A 15,951-nucleotide genomic window follows, 5' to 3' on the forward strand; every position below is an offset into this window, starting at 1 on the left:
AATACTGGATATGACTAGAAAATAAAGAGTGAGAAACAAAGAGCCTTCTTTGTTGGTTTTTAGGAGCCAACAACACCTGACTATACACAGTTGTTTGATTAACACCAGTGCAACTGTGATATCATTGTGATGTCAAGGCAGCACACAATTTCTCAAGGGAATACCAAGATAGAGAGGTAACCATCAGACCAGGACTAGACTCTCTACTCATATCACAAACATTTTCATATATATATATATATATATATATATATATATATATATATATATATATATATAAATTATTATTATTTATTTATTTATTTATTTTTAATCATGTGAACACTTATGTGATGTCATTACAATCCTTGCCATGCAGAAGCTCTCATCTCAAGTTGGTCCAGATACTCAAGATTGCAGCATGTGTCTGAAACCACACCCAATTCAATTCCCAAAGCACTCTTTTACAAGAGATTTGTCATTATACAATGGGGAAACCCACAATGCACTGCGACAAGGAACCTGCTGATATTATAGTGTTTTCCTTGCTTATCATGGATGTAAATCTAAATCCGGGTTTCTCTAAAGGCCTACTGTACTGCATTATACAAAACTGAACTGGGATGTAAAATACTATTAGGAACTGGTGTGCAGGTACAGATATTGATACAATTTTTTAATATGGTGGGAAAACAAAATGTATTTTATTATTTGTAGCAGTTTATATATGTCACTTACATTTACTGGGTTACATTTCAACTAAATACCTCATCAATTGTATATAAGCTAAATAAAACCCTACGGCTGAGCTGCAGTCAATGAGTAAGGAACACGAACACAAACACACACACAGCTCTTTCTCCAAACCGGACACACTGAACAATGAAGGAAGGAAGGAAGGAAGGAAGGAAGGAAGGAAGGAAGGAGAGAGAGAGAGAGAGAGAGAGAGAGAGAGAGAGAGAGAGAGAGAGAGAGAGAGAGAGAGAGAGAGAGAGAGAGAGAGAGAGAGAGAGAGAGAGAGAGAGAGAGAGAGAGAGAGAGAGAGAGAGAGAGAGAGAGAGAGAGAGAGAGAGAGATTATTTCTTGGTTTTGACTACCTCCCGATCACTGATGGAGACGTGTAAAGGAGAGACACGCACACACGGAGATCGTTACCTTCATACACACAGGGCCCGCAGGATGAACTTCATGAGCTTTCCTCTCGTCCTGGGTGGTAAAAAGAATCCCTCTTTGCAAGATAAAGAGGCACGCAATATCGCTTTTCTTTTCATCCGGAACGGTGCTCCTGCGTCTGGGCTGTTTGGAAAAGGTCCCCCATCTGACAGTTATGTTAGTAAATATCGGCTCTGGAGGAATGACATTGCGTCCGGCTGCGAGCATCAAAACCAGTCGTCAACAATCCGAGTCACGTGACGAGCCAGCTGTCATCACGTGATCAGTATTAGGCCGGACTAACAATCGTAAAAACACACACAAGATATGAACTGGATGTAAGTGTGGACTGCGTGTGTGTTTGCTGTAGAAATTAATTGTTTTGTACAATCTTTGTTTTGCATTATATCCCAGCGTTATGGAGGTCTCGAATTGAATGGTTGATGGTACAGGTCTATATTTTACTGCTGTGTTTACATTTCCGACATTTAGCAGACGCCCTTATCCAGAGCGAAGTACAACAGTGCTTTGAGTCTCAATCAATAAATAAATCAACACTGGTTCACTAGATTACAAATGTAATATACCATTACCCATTCTTCTAATAAATTATTGTTTTTATATTAGCAGCTTATATTATAGGGACTGGCATAAGCGACAATACACATAATCTAATTAATAATAAAATGATTGTATAATGTATGTAATCACTGTAGCGCATCACATCAGTGTTATTCAATTATAACTTTATATAGTTATCAGTAACATATACAGACATTTTAACCAAACAGTGAAACCCTGATCCTTTATATTATTCTTGATCACAGGAAAGGCAGCAGTGACAATGTGGGTTCTGTTGCTGCCTCACAGTTTCAGGGTTCACAAGTTGGTTAGTGTTTATGTGAAGCAAGTTCACTGGGTCCATGTTTATATTTGTTTGTTTGTTTTTTGTAGGGGGCAGGGAAATCCCATTCAATTTGTATTCCTGTCTCTTGTGTAATGTTTTCTTCCTGACCCAGATTCCTGAAGGTAAATGAATAGCATATTGAAAGGTATAAGTGACCAAACTGCTCTATTTTGAACAAACGTGTTTCATTTCAGTTTCATGGTATGCCAACATTAGCTGATATATAACACATGTAAGAGAAGGTCGGGAAAGTTATTTCATTGTGATTTAAAATAAACACCACCTGAGTGAGGAAACAATTTTTTTGAATTGATGGACATCTCACTTGGAACTGCTGCCCTCTGTTCGGCACTACCAAGCATCAGTACTATAAGACATAAGAACAGCCTTTTTTCTCTTAACACTTAAAACCAATTTAAGTGAACACGTACAACATGCAATATATACTTTTTCTATTTATCAAAATGCAGACACAATTTCTATGCACTTCCCCCTTGAACATATCTGTATATAAGATCTCACCCTGACAGTATATTGTGTACAAAAATCTTTATTTTTGCTTTGATACACTATATTTAACTTAGAAGCTTCTGCCACCAAAACGAAGTCATTGTGTGTGAGCACACTTGGCAATAAAGCCCTTTAATGATTCTAGTGTACATCACCACCATTGGTATTAAGGCTGAAACGATTACGATTCCTCGAGTAATTCAAAAACAAACTAAAAATAATCGAAGCAGATTATTTGCCCTGATGCTTCTTTTAGTCCATTTAACTACACACGGAACACTGTGTTTCACTGCGGACCATTATTACTGACACACCACCCTCAAAACAAAACAGAGAGGGGCGAGAAGATTTATATCCACCGCATTAAAAAAAAAAGTTTGCATAATTCCGACCTTTTTTATTTAGCCAATTGGGCAGCGTCACCCCTCTGTGCCATAAAAATGTACACATTAAACAGAAAATCGGCTGCAATCAATAAAATCGCATGGTATCAAACTAAGCCTCTGATCCCTGGAGAGAACTGTCTTCCAATCAGCTCTGGAGGAGACGGAACAAGACAGATGAAGCAGAGGAGCCTCGTTCATACACCAGCAGCTTTAAACTTCAGACCCACATGGTTACTGGTTGGTGTTTTTGGTTTTTTTTTTAATGTGGCGGAAACGGGCTTCTATAGTCAGGCCAAAGTTAATATAGAAATTAACGTTTGTATTTGTATTTATATATTTACATTTTGATGCAATATGGCAATCAAGTGCACTAAATGGGTTTAATTTTCAGATATTCCTGTATGTAATTTCAGCAATAAAATTTAAATATTTCTAAAAAGGAAACAAAATACTTGTTAATTTTAGGAGACTAGTTTTATTTTCTCTTGTATACAAAAAGTACTTCTCGGATTACTCGAATTGGTAGAATATTCGATTACTAAAATAATCGATAGCTGCACCCCTAATTGGTATTACACTCTGAGCTTCAATTTACCTGCCAGTTTTGATCACGTTGTTTCATAGCACCAGACCTAAATTTCAAACCCTTAAATTAGAACTGAAACCGTATACAAGTGTGGCTTACTTCTTCAGTCTGCCGGAAATTTGTTCTTTAAAAAGCAGGTGGGGTAAAAAGGCCTAGTGGAGCATCATTTTATTATTTTTTGAAAACACTTCTGAAACATCTATATGTTTTAAATAGTGTTTTTTCACAGCTTCATACATATTTGATGGGTATAAAATCAATTAGTTGAAAAAAATAAAGTACAGTACTAAATAGATGCATTATAAAAAATAATTTCATGGTTTGTGAGGTTTCACAAATATAGTAAGTTTTCTACTTGTAGATCTATGGATAACAGACGTAATTGATTTTTCACTAAAGACATACACAGCGGTTAAGGAACACTGCTTCTCCAGCATGAAAAAAGTGCTTTGCTTCATTTGAGGATTATGAAAACACGGCATGTCTGATACTTTGCATTGAAACAGAGTGTGATGCAACACACTTTGTGTTATTCTATAATGTTAAAAACCTACCACAGATGAAATAATGCTATAACAGTAAGCACTGTTTTCAGGATGTATGCTGTATGAAATGTTACAGTACAAGTATTAACTTGACCACACTTAAAAATAATGACAACACCTTTGGCATCAAACATGGCACAAGACACAAATTATTAGAATGATGGAAAAGGCACATAGCTTCTATACATACAAAAACATGTAAAGTATAATTTACTCTTCCAAATAACATCAGTCCAAAATAAACATATACATCAGTGCCCTGAAAAGTGTTTGATGAAACAGTTGTATTTTGATGGCTCTCAGTACCTGGATATTTAAAGCCTTTGTCCATTTAAAAAGAATCTATAAATGTAACCACATACATGTAAAATTAGAGATAGTGATTATCTCTGGTGAAGGAAGCATGAGCATGTAAGTCTGGTCATTTGGCTTAAGTCTCACAGAGACACAGGTTCACAAGCAGAACTTTTTCAAGAATTCCAGTGGTTCAATTGTTAGGAAATGAATTGGCAAGTGACCCTGTAGAGGAGGTGTTCCCAAAGTCTTATACATTTCATTTAACACAGCACCAGATGAAGCAACAGGATCTTAGCAGGACCATCAGCATTGTTCTTGTCTCCATTTCTCTTAGACAGTTTTTGACTAAATAGCTAACAATGAATAAAACCCTGTGAGGCCAGTGAGCTTATATTTACCCAATGCAAACTGGTCCCCAAATTACTCTTATTGATTGTTAGCAATTTAAAGACTCAGAGGACAATTTCAAACAGGATTTGAAAAGCTGCCATTTGATTGCTTCTCAGAGGCACAGATTTAGAATGGTACCCTGAATCTCAAACACAGCTGCTGGAGCCAAGTGTTCAATCACAAGCTGAGGAAAGCCTGTTCATGAGCAGAGAGCTCACCATCTTCACTTTCTATGTCCATCTCCCCACCACTGTGGGCTGCTGTGTTTTTCCTCTTCACTTGCAGGTGGATGGAGCCACGGGGTCGCTGCATGGGCACCAGCAGACGGAAGCCAGGTGAGGCTGCCTCTGACGCTGGGGCCAAACTGACTGGGGAGAGATGGCAGGGCACCAAGGAGGAAGAAGAAGCAGTAGAAGGACTGCTGCTCTGAACAGAAGAGTACCCAGAACTATGTAGGTTGATGCAGCGTGGGCGTTTCGAGGAAAAGGAAGAACAGGAGACAGTAGGCTCCCCCACGTTGTCCTCATCACTAGAAAGGGCACTGCAGTGCAGTCTTACATCAGCAGACGGCACACACAGCGGTAGCTGGATGGAGAGGACAGAGTCTGTGGAAAAAGAACACTCAACATTACTCATACTTTTAGAAAAATGACTGGTCATTTTGTTACGCTTATGTCATACACTTCTTTCTAGAAACAGCTACCCTTATGTCCTAGAGCAGGGGTCTTCAATCACTAGGCTGTGAACCAATACTGACCCAGGGATCATTTGGTACCAAGGGATACAGAAAGAATACAAAAAATGTATTATTTTATTTCCCTTTTATTTACTTTTGCAGTCTTCGTGGTGTTTTTTTTTTTATATTTTTTTTAATTGCCCACTTCGGCCTATGCCAATTTCCCCACACTTTTTCAGTTGCAGTTTATATTTTATGTTTTATGAATGGTTCAACTAAGCTCGCAGTGATTCTGCATTATGCTGAGTTGAGTTTTCATTATACATGTAATAATTAATTATATAATATGTGTACTAGTAACATGATGCACCTTATTGTGTTTAGTTATGCAGTAGGTGGTGTTTAACTGTGCAAAAATCTGGCACAGCTGTCAGTGATTGGCTACATGTATTTGCAGTCTGGGCTACAGAGGAATTTGCCCTAATTTTGCTTCTTTATACAATCCTGTGTACGTTTCTTATTGCCTGTTGTGGTGGTGTTGCCAAACAGCAAAAAATCTGATGACTGCACAAATTAAACATGATAGAGAGGTTTTAAAATCTTTGAAAGGAGACGTGAACCTGCAAGGCCTATTATTGCAGCTGTTCCTGGCTATATAATAGTGAGGACAAAAAAAACAGTGCAGCTTCTAATACACACCACAAGATGATTTGTTTACTTACCTTCACACTCTTTCTCCCCATCAGTGTCCTGATCTCCCTCATAGCCTGAGCAGGAAGCATCAAGACTAAGGTCTAGGATGTCACCCACAAGGGTTTCCTCTTGATTGGACAGCTCAGCTGTAGGCGTGGCTACAAAGCTGCCTCGATGGGTATGCATGTTCTCCTCTCTCCTGCAAAACAAAGGAGGTACCATTAACATAAAGCATTAACATAATTGAATTAAGACAAAGTCAAGACAAAAGGGAAAGACTGGTGTAGTCAGACTTCACAGCACTTCTCACAGTGGTACAGGATCTCTGAAGTCGCTGAAAGCATGATAGAATTTGACTGGCTTTCTGTATATTGCTGATAATAAGGACAGCGTGTCTTAAGGTCTGCACGCTTTTAAGGGATTTGGTGCTTTAAATGCCAAAATCAAAGTCCATTGCTTATATTAGAGACAACGAACAATACTCATGTATGTGCCTTTCACCATTACAAACTACACAGGGAATGCACAGTGAGCTTGCTTCTAAGTGAGAGCTCATGAGGTGAGATCTGTCCGACTTTGAATGGGGGAGGGGAATTAAAAGACAACTGCATAACACATAATCTACCTCTTGCTGTTGCTGGATGGAGAAGATAAGAACTTGTGGATGTCTGCCGAATGGCTGTTAGCACTAGGCTGCTCAATTTGGGGCTCCACCTCTGGAACCCCCAGCACCTGGCAGAGTTCTTTATAGTCCATCACCTGTGAACCACAAATACCCAAGTACCTTTAATAATGTAGTAATAAAGTCTTGATAAACACCTTGCATGATGGGTAAAGATTTTGTCTATCTATCGCATGAATCCATTATAAAAAAAAAAAAATGCCAATACAATACTCACCATGTCTTTACTTATATGTTGGTAGGAGTCACTTTCAAACCTCTGCTTAACACCAGTTAAAGACACTTCTCTGTAGTCTTTTGGCACATCCTGGCTGAAACTAAAAGTGGAAGAGAAAATTAAATACAAAAGCAAGCACATAGCTGGTGTAAATGTAGTTTCCTCCGTTTAAACCACAATGTAAAGGTTTGTTCTATATTAATTACTGTTAATTACATTTACTGTTAAGAACAAATCACCCATGAGTATATACCCATTATCAGTTTGTCAGGTTTTCCCTTAAATCTAAAAATAAAATAAAATCAGTATATACATCTGAAACTGCTAGTAAAAAATGTGGGAGGGATTTCATTATCATATCCTGCTTATACAGCCATATTCTCAACATTTTAGTACTTGGTAGAAACCTCTGCATGGGTGCTGATTTGGGTAAACTGTAAAAATAATTCACCCAGTATGAATCAGCCAGGCAAGTACCTTTCGAACTATAGTACAGATCTCCCTCTAATAAAACAAATCCAGTTCAGAAAGGCCAGGAGTTGAAGCAGTCAGTGTTAACAAGCCTGAGAACTTACCACTTGATATAGATCAACAAAGCACAGGGCACCAGGTCATCTTCAGTAAAGCCTGTGGTCTCCACCAGCTGACTCGGCCATACAGGAGCTGAGAGAAAAAAGTGGACACAGAATGGAAAAATCACTACTACAGACATTTAAAGGAACATCTAAGCGAACAGTTAACAGTAAAAAAATAGCTTAAGGTTACAGTTAGCATTCTTGCCAATCATGGCCTTTTTTTTAATTAACGTTGGCAAGTTTGAATATTCCATGTTTCATGATGAACTAAAATAGTGTATGTAAGACTGTAGAACCATTAAAAATTGAGTAAGAGAGGGAAACATGCAGTTCCAAAATAATAGTTTAAAGTAGGTTTTTAACCCCTTAGAAAAGTTGAAATCTTATTTGGAAGTTGTGCACAAGAGGCTGTACATGCTACAGACATGCAACTTGGCTGCATTCTGTAGTACTCAGCTACCTACCAATCAGACAAGAGAGAAGGGTCTGATCAGCCTAATGATGGTGCTATAGAGCAACACAGAACACCATTTTATGTTTATTAAGATTTATTTGCTTATTCTGAACCATTTTGCAATTTGAACAGTTAGTTAACAAAGTAGGTGTCAAAACGATCAGGGGAGCTAGAAATAACTGTGGGAACTGGTTTCTTGAAATAAAATTTATATATATATATATATATATATATATATATATGGCTGTCATTATGGCTAGTCAGCCATTTGATAAGGAACAAGAAACAAAGAGCAATAATTATTGTATGGTAGGTCAAGCAGCCCACAAATTAAAAAAAGAAAATGTGCATTTTTAATCAATTTGGACAAAGGGTGCACTATTATTTTTTAATTATTTAAAAGATGGTTAGGGAAGCTGTAGGCCAACAATTGTACATGAGCATGTAGGAGTTTAACAGTTTTTCCAACTCTGCTACTGCCTCAACCCCTATAACATAACCTCCAGTTATTCCATTAAGAAACTTTGAGGATTTGCTTCAACATAGCTGCATGCCAAACCTAGCACAGCCATATGTATAGTTTTCAAAATGGAACCCATGCAGATGGCACATATCAACCACTCTTAGTTATTCTAAACTCAGTATAGAATAACTGACTAAACACATACAGTGAATTAATTTAAACTAAATTTTAAAGAAAGTAATTGAAACATCACATGGCATGCGGTTTTATAAATAACATTTTTATAAATATGTGGATCACCCTTCATACAGATTTCTCTAAATGAGCTGTTACTATAGAAACAATAATGCATCAGAACAAGCTCTATAATAAAAAGGTGTAATTTTCCTTACTTAGTTTTCAACACCTTGAAAATTACTCTACCTTCTGACTAAGAAGAACTGAGAATTTAGTAGCACTGGAGGATAAGTATATATATATATATATATATATATATATATAAGGGTCCATTTAAATCTAAAAATTAATCAAATAAGCAAACGAAAAATGTTAATATGTAAATGTTTTTAAATGTTATTTTCATTTAGCAGAACTGGTTTGTGTTCTGTGGATAGAATTCTTTGGGGCCTAAGAATTTTGGCATAAGTTTTTTTAAACAGATACAAGTTACTTTAAAAAGATTTTAATTATATATTTTTTTTAATTTTGCTACAAATCACAAAAGTAGTCCTTGGCTGTAAATATTTTTTGAGGAGCCAAACACAGTGAAAAAGACATCTGCAAAATGGGATGCCACAAATCACAACTACTGATAAGAGACGGAACTCAAGAGTGACATGTAATAAAGATCCTTACTGTAGTTGTGCAGTGCTCGTGTGAGCAGCAGGGTGGCACTGGCGAGGCGAGCAGGAGCAGGCAAGGTGTGGGGCGAGAAGAGCAAAGACAGTTCACAGATGTATTTGAAGAGATGAGTAGTGCGGCGCTCCATGGGCAGTAGAAACTGCAATACCTCACCATAGTCCAGCAGAGTGGGAGTCTGCAATAATTCACATGCATATTATATTATATTATACACAACACGTTTTTTTGTACTCAGCTCGGGGAATGTGTGCATGGTGGAGGTTAAAGGATTATAAAAGCTAATCAGCATTACCATTTATACAGAATAGTGTCACCTCCCCAAAAAATAAACAAATACTCACTCGGATCTTTCCCTCTAGCACAGAGATGACCTCCCCCATCATCCTGACCAGATCCTCGTACTGATACGTGTTATCAGTAAGCCAAACAGCCTCACGAATAGTCAGAATTTCTTTACTGATGTACCTGACAAAATGTATGAATAACGGAGGTAAGCACAAGCCAGTTATATGCGTGTCTTGTGTAGTCATTTACTCAGTCAAGTGTATCTGTTAGAGTAAAGTGTTCCCCATAGTTCTGTAAAGGTCTTAAAAGCCTGACAGTTCTTCATGGAAAGAAAATATATATATATATATATATATATATATATATATATATATATATATATCTCCTCAATCCTAGAAGAATAAGCATAATTTTGAAAATAATGTGTTCATTATGATCTTCATGCAAGACCTCACCGTGTGCAGATGACCATGCAAGCAATTCCCAGAAGCTGCAACCTAGCCTTGGGCACAGAGCATCTGGCCAAGTAGCGGTCCATACAACCTATAGTCACATGCAGCGCCAGGCTGGAGAAATCCTTCATGGTGGCTACCTCTACCAACCAGTCCACCAGGATGTACCTTATAGAAGATGAAATGACTAAGTGAGCACACTGTCACATTTGTTTGTGTACAAATGGAGAATATTAATAATGTTGTAAGATGCTTGTGATACCTCATGGTGTCATTAATGCCTTTTTTGTGTGGGCTGCCAGTGTGTTGTGGAGGCGATGGACAGGAAAGAAAAAGTTGAGCCACTAGACCAGCACAAGCCTGAGGCTCCAAACCCAGAGGATTGCCACTGGCACATGACTTTGCTAAAGACAACTGTGAAACGAGATCCAAAGAAAACAGTTACAACCAACTGAAATCAACGGTCCCAAAAGTGCTGATGGGCCTTCGGTAAATACACCCATGCCCAAAATAAACTCCATAATGAAATTATTCATAGCAGTATTCAGCATGCTGAAGCAAAATAAGGTCAGCATTGATGCAGTTCACTGGAAGAACTTTGTCTGTTCCCATTCTGTGTCTAATCTCTTTAAACAGTGAGACAAAATGGATGACAAAGAGCTGATTTAAATGAACAGTTGCAAATTTTTAGATGGTTCAAAATAAAACAGTGAAAGCTGGTGACTTTTTTTTATTTTTTTTTATTAGATTTAAAATGCCATGGTTGGTTCTGAATAGCTACATTCACCAAGTCAGTTACTGAAGACATCCCCCTCCAAAAGTACTTATATATATATATATATATATATATATGCATGTGTCATAATACTGCAGTGAAAAAATAACCCATAAACTGGGTTGGACAGCTACATCACTGACAAGTATTAATCAATTGCCTCCACCACCATTGAGCTTAATCTTAACTTAAATTTAAAAATCAAGTACATGCACCCATTTTATTCAATTATCAACAGCAAGCAAACTAAAATCTGAAGTAGTTTTTTTTTACAGGAATTAAAAGACAATATGGATACAGTGGAAAATGTTAAACTAAGATGGTCTACTTTTAAAAATAATGTTATTCACATAAATAAAAAGGCGAGTTGTAACTGAGAATCAATCAGCATTTTAAAAGTTTACAGCAGCTTGAGAGCTTCAACTCACATAAATAGCATCAGCCCTGAAATAACCATCATTGCAAGTAATACTGGCCTTGAAGTGAACAGGAAATTAAAGGGAAAACACACCAGCAAAAATGACAGCACATACACAAACATACACACACCTGAGCTTCCCAGCAGCCCTTGGTGGCATAGTCCCGAAGAGTGCGCACAAACTGGAGATACCGGCCTGGGTCAGCAATCTGCAGAATAAAATAAATAAATAAAAAACAGTCAACGAGAGTCCATCAGAAGCCACCAAACTCATTTGAGAATGTAAAGAAGCTTCTTACAGCCATGTGGCGATTTTTCTCCCATAGGAGATACGAGCTTTGCACACTGCCGCAGCACGACGACTCGTCCAACAGCACAAGAGCTTCTGCACGCATCTCCTCGTCCTGATACACACAACACAAACTAAAAATTAGGAACAGCAGATTTTAATTCAACTAAGATTTGGTTTTCATGGCCCAGGTGATACTAATGTGTGAGTGAAGCTGACATGCTTAGTTGTTCAGTGCACTTTTAGAGACGATTCAGCCACAGATTCAGTTCAGAAACATGCATTTGACACACAAAAAAAAGGAATACAGGGGTTAAAACTGTAGCACTCCAGGCTGCAGGGTTTGATCCTGTGGGTTTGGATTATTGCATTGCCACTCTTTGCATTTGTGTGGGTTTCCCCCCCAGTTCTTAACTTTCCCCCCCACCTCACAAAAGCATGGAAGTAGATGCACTTTAAATCCAAGTCTATTTTAAATTGATTGTGAATGTGTGTGCATTGTGCCCTGTGCTGGATTGAAGTCCCACCCGAGCTGTATTTCTGCCCACAGTTACCAACACAAGGGGGGAGTGGTTGCTCCAGCGGTTAAGGCGCTGGGTTGCCGATCGGAAGGTCTGGGGTTCAAGCCCCGGTATCGCCAAGCTGCCACTCTTGGGCCCTTGAGCAAGGCCCTTAACGCTCTATGCTCCGGGGGTCCCTTACGAGGTATTATTAAGGTCCGTGACGTCGGAGTGACGTGGGGCCGCCTTCCCGTGGGCTCACCACCTGCAGGAGGGACCGTAAGGGACGGTGCTGTGAGGATTGGGCGGCAGTCGAAGGCGGGGGCCTGCTTAGACTGCTGCCCCCGCGACCCGAATTACGGATAAGCGGGAGAAAATGAATGAATGAATGAGTTACCAACACAGGCAATGATGATGCTTTCTATTTATATATTGCCTTTCTATCAGCACTAAAAGGATCTACCCCCGGAGTTAAAGGATCTAAGCATGGTTGTAGGCCTGTAGCAGCTCAGATAGATATGGTAAGGCGAAGTAGTGTAGTGTAGCTGAAGAAAGTGTGAATCAGGGTTGATGGAATCATGCAGCTATAGCAATCACTGATTAATGAATTGATGGTGGCTATTAGACATGTTATGGTGTGTCACCCTCTACTGATAATCAAAAGTCCTGCTGACAGAGAAAAACCATATATTCCATGTGACAATTACAGGAAGAGACTTAATCGGTCACTTACATCAGATAGCTCGAGTACTCTAGCCAGGCAATGCAGCAACGCTCCTCTTCTCTCCTACAGAAAAGAAAGTGATAATACACTAAAAGAGTAGATTTATTTCTATACAGATACCAAGATGAACTTTATTAAGCAGTAAAATATTTCTTGGGTAAAGAATATGTATGTCGGGAATTCTCTTACCAAGTTTCTCTCACACTCCGCTTTGAGATGCTCATACACCACAGCCTTACAACAGCTTCCAGAGGGAGACCATGGTGGCCGAATAAAGAGCCAGATGAAGGGATCGGCCAGAGGCGAGCGAACACGCTCAGCCAGGGTAAAGAATTTTGCAGCCATCCTGCCACAGAGATCAGCCCGGCCCTGGTCACTGAGCGAAGCTAAAGACAAACAAGGACAATCAGGCTGTTTTGATCAACTTTAAATAGCTTGGTGACAATGAACAAAAGCTCATCAATCTAATCAATGGAACAAATAGATTTGATCACTCATCAATCTAGTAGCAAATTCACATGCTTGAGTTAAAGTACTTACGTCCTTCATTGTACAAATATGCTATTCCAAGTTTTACTGCAGCTTCAAAGTTTCCTTTCTCTGCAGCCCTGGTGATAAGATCAAAGCCAATGAAGACATGCAAAAAAAAAAAAAAAAAGGCAAAATATATTCAAGAGAAAACTAATCCGTATCCTCGTTAATAACAGTTACCTCTCAAAGAGCCACACAGTGTCCGGAGAAGGCCACCGGTCCTTAAAGCTGACCCGTGCCCAAATGCTCGAGTTGTTGTCAATGATATTACGGAGATAAGAGTGGACCTATGAGAAAGAACATAAACAAATATACAAAATATGTAAGGATGCAAGTAATGTCAATGAGAAGCCATTTTTTTTTACCAGATACTGATAAAATAAGCTTTATGTAGAAAAAGAGAACTAAAAATAATACTTATGCATGAAATATTTTTCTCAGAAGTGAGGTCAGCTGTGCAGAATGCAGTACATTTGGGCAAATCTGATCTGTCTGAATGTGCAGATCAAATCACTGGGCCACAGGAATGATTATGTACAGTTCCCATCATGCGTACTAGGGCATGGCTGACACTAGATCTTTTCATTGTGACTGGAAGTAACATGGCAATACTGAGCTTCAGAATGGCACAGATGGAACTACAGCAGTCAGTAGATGATATACAATGTGTTGTCAATATACATACGACTCAACACCAACTTTTGGACAAGCCATTTTTCTAAAGGATTCATACAAAATGCTAAATAGTGGCCAGTAAAATAAATAAACTCCAGACTAAATAACTGATCCATCAAATAATTTTATAAATATTTAATGAATGGAATGGTCAGTCAGATGAGGATAGGTTCCTTTCTGAGTCTGGTTCCTCTCAATATTTAGACTCTAATTAATATAAACAGTTTGCTACAATGGCTTAAGTCTACAATCACAATGAACAGAGAGACATTCAAGTCTTCATCTGTAAATAGTTGGTAACCTCACAATGATGAACTATAACAAATGGACATTCGTTGCTATGGACGGGTTCCCTTTTGATTCTGGTTCCTCTCAAATTTCTCAAACATTACATCTCAGGTTGTTTTTTTCTTGCAAATGCTGCCACTTAGAAGCTTATAAGGAATGATTTCTAATTTCAACTTAATATTTGTAATCTATTTAATTCTGTAAAGCTGCTTTTGGACGATGTCCATTATTAAAACACTATACCAATAAGATTGAACTAAACAAGGATTTTGCTCACTAAGGCAGAATAGAATATAAAATTGTGCACGGAAACCTACAATATCACCACCCACACACAATCAAACCCAGAAGAGAGAGTGGGTACCAAGTCAGAGCAATTGATTTGGGCTGCAGTGTGCTGTTATCTAGTCACACCCTCAAATATGATGTCTGGTGCACACAGTAGCTACAGACAGATAATCCAAGGCTACTCACAGATCTGATGGCGAGCAGGTCTTCAGCCGAGAGACACTGGAAGACACAAAGCAGCACCTCTTCAGGTAGAGACAGGAGGCCCAGTGAGGAGACCTGCTTTCGGACCCGCTTCCTCGCAGGCACTGAGGAACATTTATGGCATCGACAGTGTAGCACTAGAAAGAACAAGACAATGGAAAGTTCTTTAGTATATTCATGGTGGAGAAATGATGTTTAATACAGGTGAATCAAAGAGCTTTTCTTCTCCTTCCTGCTCACTTTTAAGCGTTTCTGATTTTCCATTCAACTCTTCATCAGATCTGGTTGTATATTGTATATAACTCCACAAATTATATAAACTAACAGCAGGACGGTTATAAATCATGAGGATTGTTTTATACATCTATTAAAGCTGATCACTGAGTCAGTCAGGACACTGAATTAGCGTCCAGTTTTCCCTCCCAGACTAACTGCTCTCAGGTACACAATAATGAGCACAGAAGTCAATTCCCCGGTTAGCAGCTTATAAATATATTATAGGAAATATTTATAAACTTATGAATATAATATTTCGCGTGTAAACCTTCATATGCGCTTTAAATACACGAGTTGGGGAGAAAAAAACAGCAATTCAAAGAACAGTTTAGCATTTAATCCGTATAAAGTAAGTTAGCTAATATTGTTAGTTATTTGGTCTTCAACAGTTTAAATTCTTATCCAATTTAAAGCCAACAATGCTATACATCTTATTTCTATTATATATATATATATATATATATATATATATATATATATATATATATATATATATATATAAGTAGTATAAACTTCCCATAAACCAGTAGGGTTACCCTAAAGCTAGCAAGCTCACCAACCGCTGCAGGAATCTACTCACCGCCCGCTTTCATTTCCAGAGCTCGGTCCACCGTCACACACACACACACAACACACAACACTCTCCACAATCAATATATACAAAGATAATCAGGTTTTGAATTATTTGAGGTAATTTTGTGCCACTTGTTGGATAAAAGCATAGGTAACTGCAGCACTGTTTCACTTCACACTCACTCTCACATTCACACCGCGCTGTGGTTCCTCCCCTAAACCTATTAGCACCGCCCGCGCGCACCAGTTTAAACGTCAACTTTGCTATCTGATTGGTCAAAAGATAACCCCACCCACACG

At 38.4% G+C, this 15,951-nt stretch overlaps 2 protein-coding genes and 2 long non-coding RNA genes across 6 annotated transcripts in view; 2 read left to right on the top strand and 2 right to left on the bottom strand.

Annotated features, from left to right (window-relative positions):
- The window catches only part of abca3b (ATP-binding cassette, sub-family A (ABC1), member 3b), a 41,047-nt gene extending 39,640 nt beyond the window's left edge, over nt 1-1,407 (bottom strand). For all 3 annotated transcript variants that reach the window (XR_014537446.1, XR_014537447.1, XM_083565747.1), the window contains exon 1: nt 1,135-1,407. The gene's annotated coding sequence lies outside the window, so the exon portion shown is untranslated. The remainder of the gene's footprint in view (nt 1-1,134) is intronic.
- LOC310739790 overlaps nt 1-15,951 on the top strand; it is a 139,189-nt gene that overhangs the window by 115,978 nt on the left and 7,260 nt on the right. The gene's annotated exons all lie outside the window — the stretch shown is intronic.
- LOC310739779 lies at nt 1,332-10,833 on the top strand. The gene is made up of 6 exons (XR_014537478.1): nt 1,332-1,469; nt 2,086-2,183; nt 6,175-6,336; nt 9,733-9,863; nt 10,123-10,301; nt 10,413-10,833. It is a non-coding gene; the product is annotated as an uncharacterized lncRNA (long non-coding RNA).
- Nucleotides 3,677-15,885, bottom strand: ccnf (cyclin F). Its single transcript, XM_083565826.1, has 17 exons — nt 15,659-15,885; nt 14,785-14,939; nt 13,528-13,634; nt 13,357-13,424; nt 13,006-13,202; nt 12,826-12,879; nt 11,603-11,707; nt 11,435-11,512; nt 10,373-10,524; nt 10,114-10,278; nt 9,715-9,838; nt 9,368-9,548; nt 7,596-7,683; nt 7,021-7,120; nt 6,747-6,880; nt 6,151-6,320; nt 3,677-5,357 (listed from the first exon to the last, which is right to left on the bottom strand). Exons 1-17 carry the CDS (start codon nt 15,669-15,671, stop codon nt 4,930-4,932), a joined length of 2,319 nt encoding a protein of 772 aa, XP_083421952.1. The 5' UTR covers nt 15,672-15,885; the 3' UTR covers nt 3,677-4,929.

The sequence above is a fragment of the Silurus aristotelis genome (genome assembly GCF_946808225.1).
Source record: "Silurus aristotelis genome assembly, chromosome: 17".
Taxonomy (NCBI): domain Eukaryota; kingdom Metazoa; phylum Chordata; class Actinopteri; order Siluriformes; family Siluridae; genus Silurus; species Silurus aristotelis.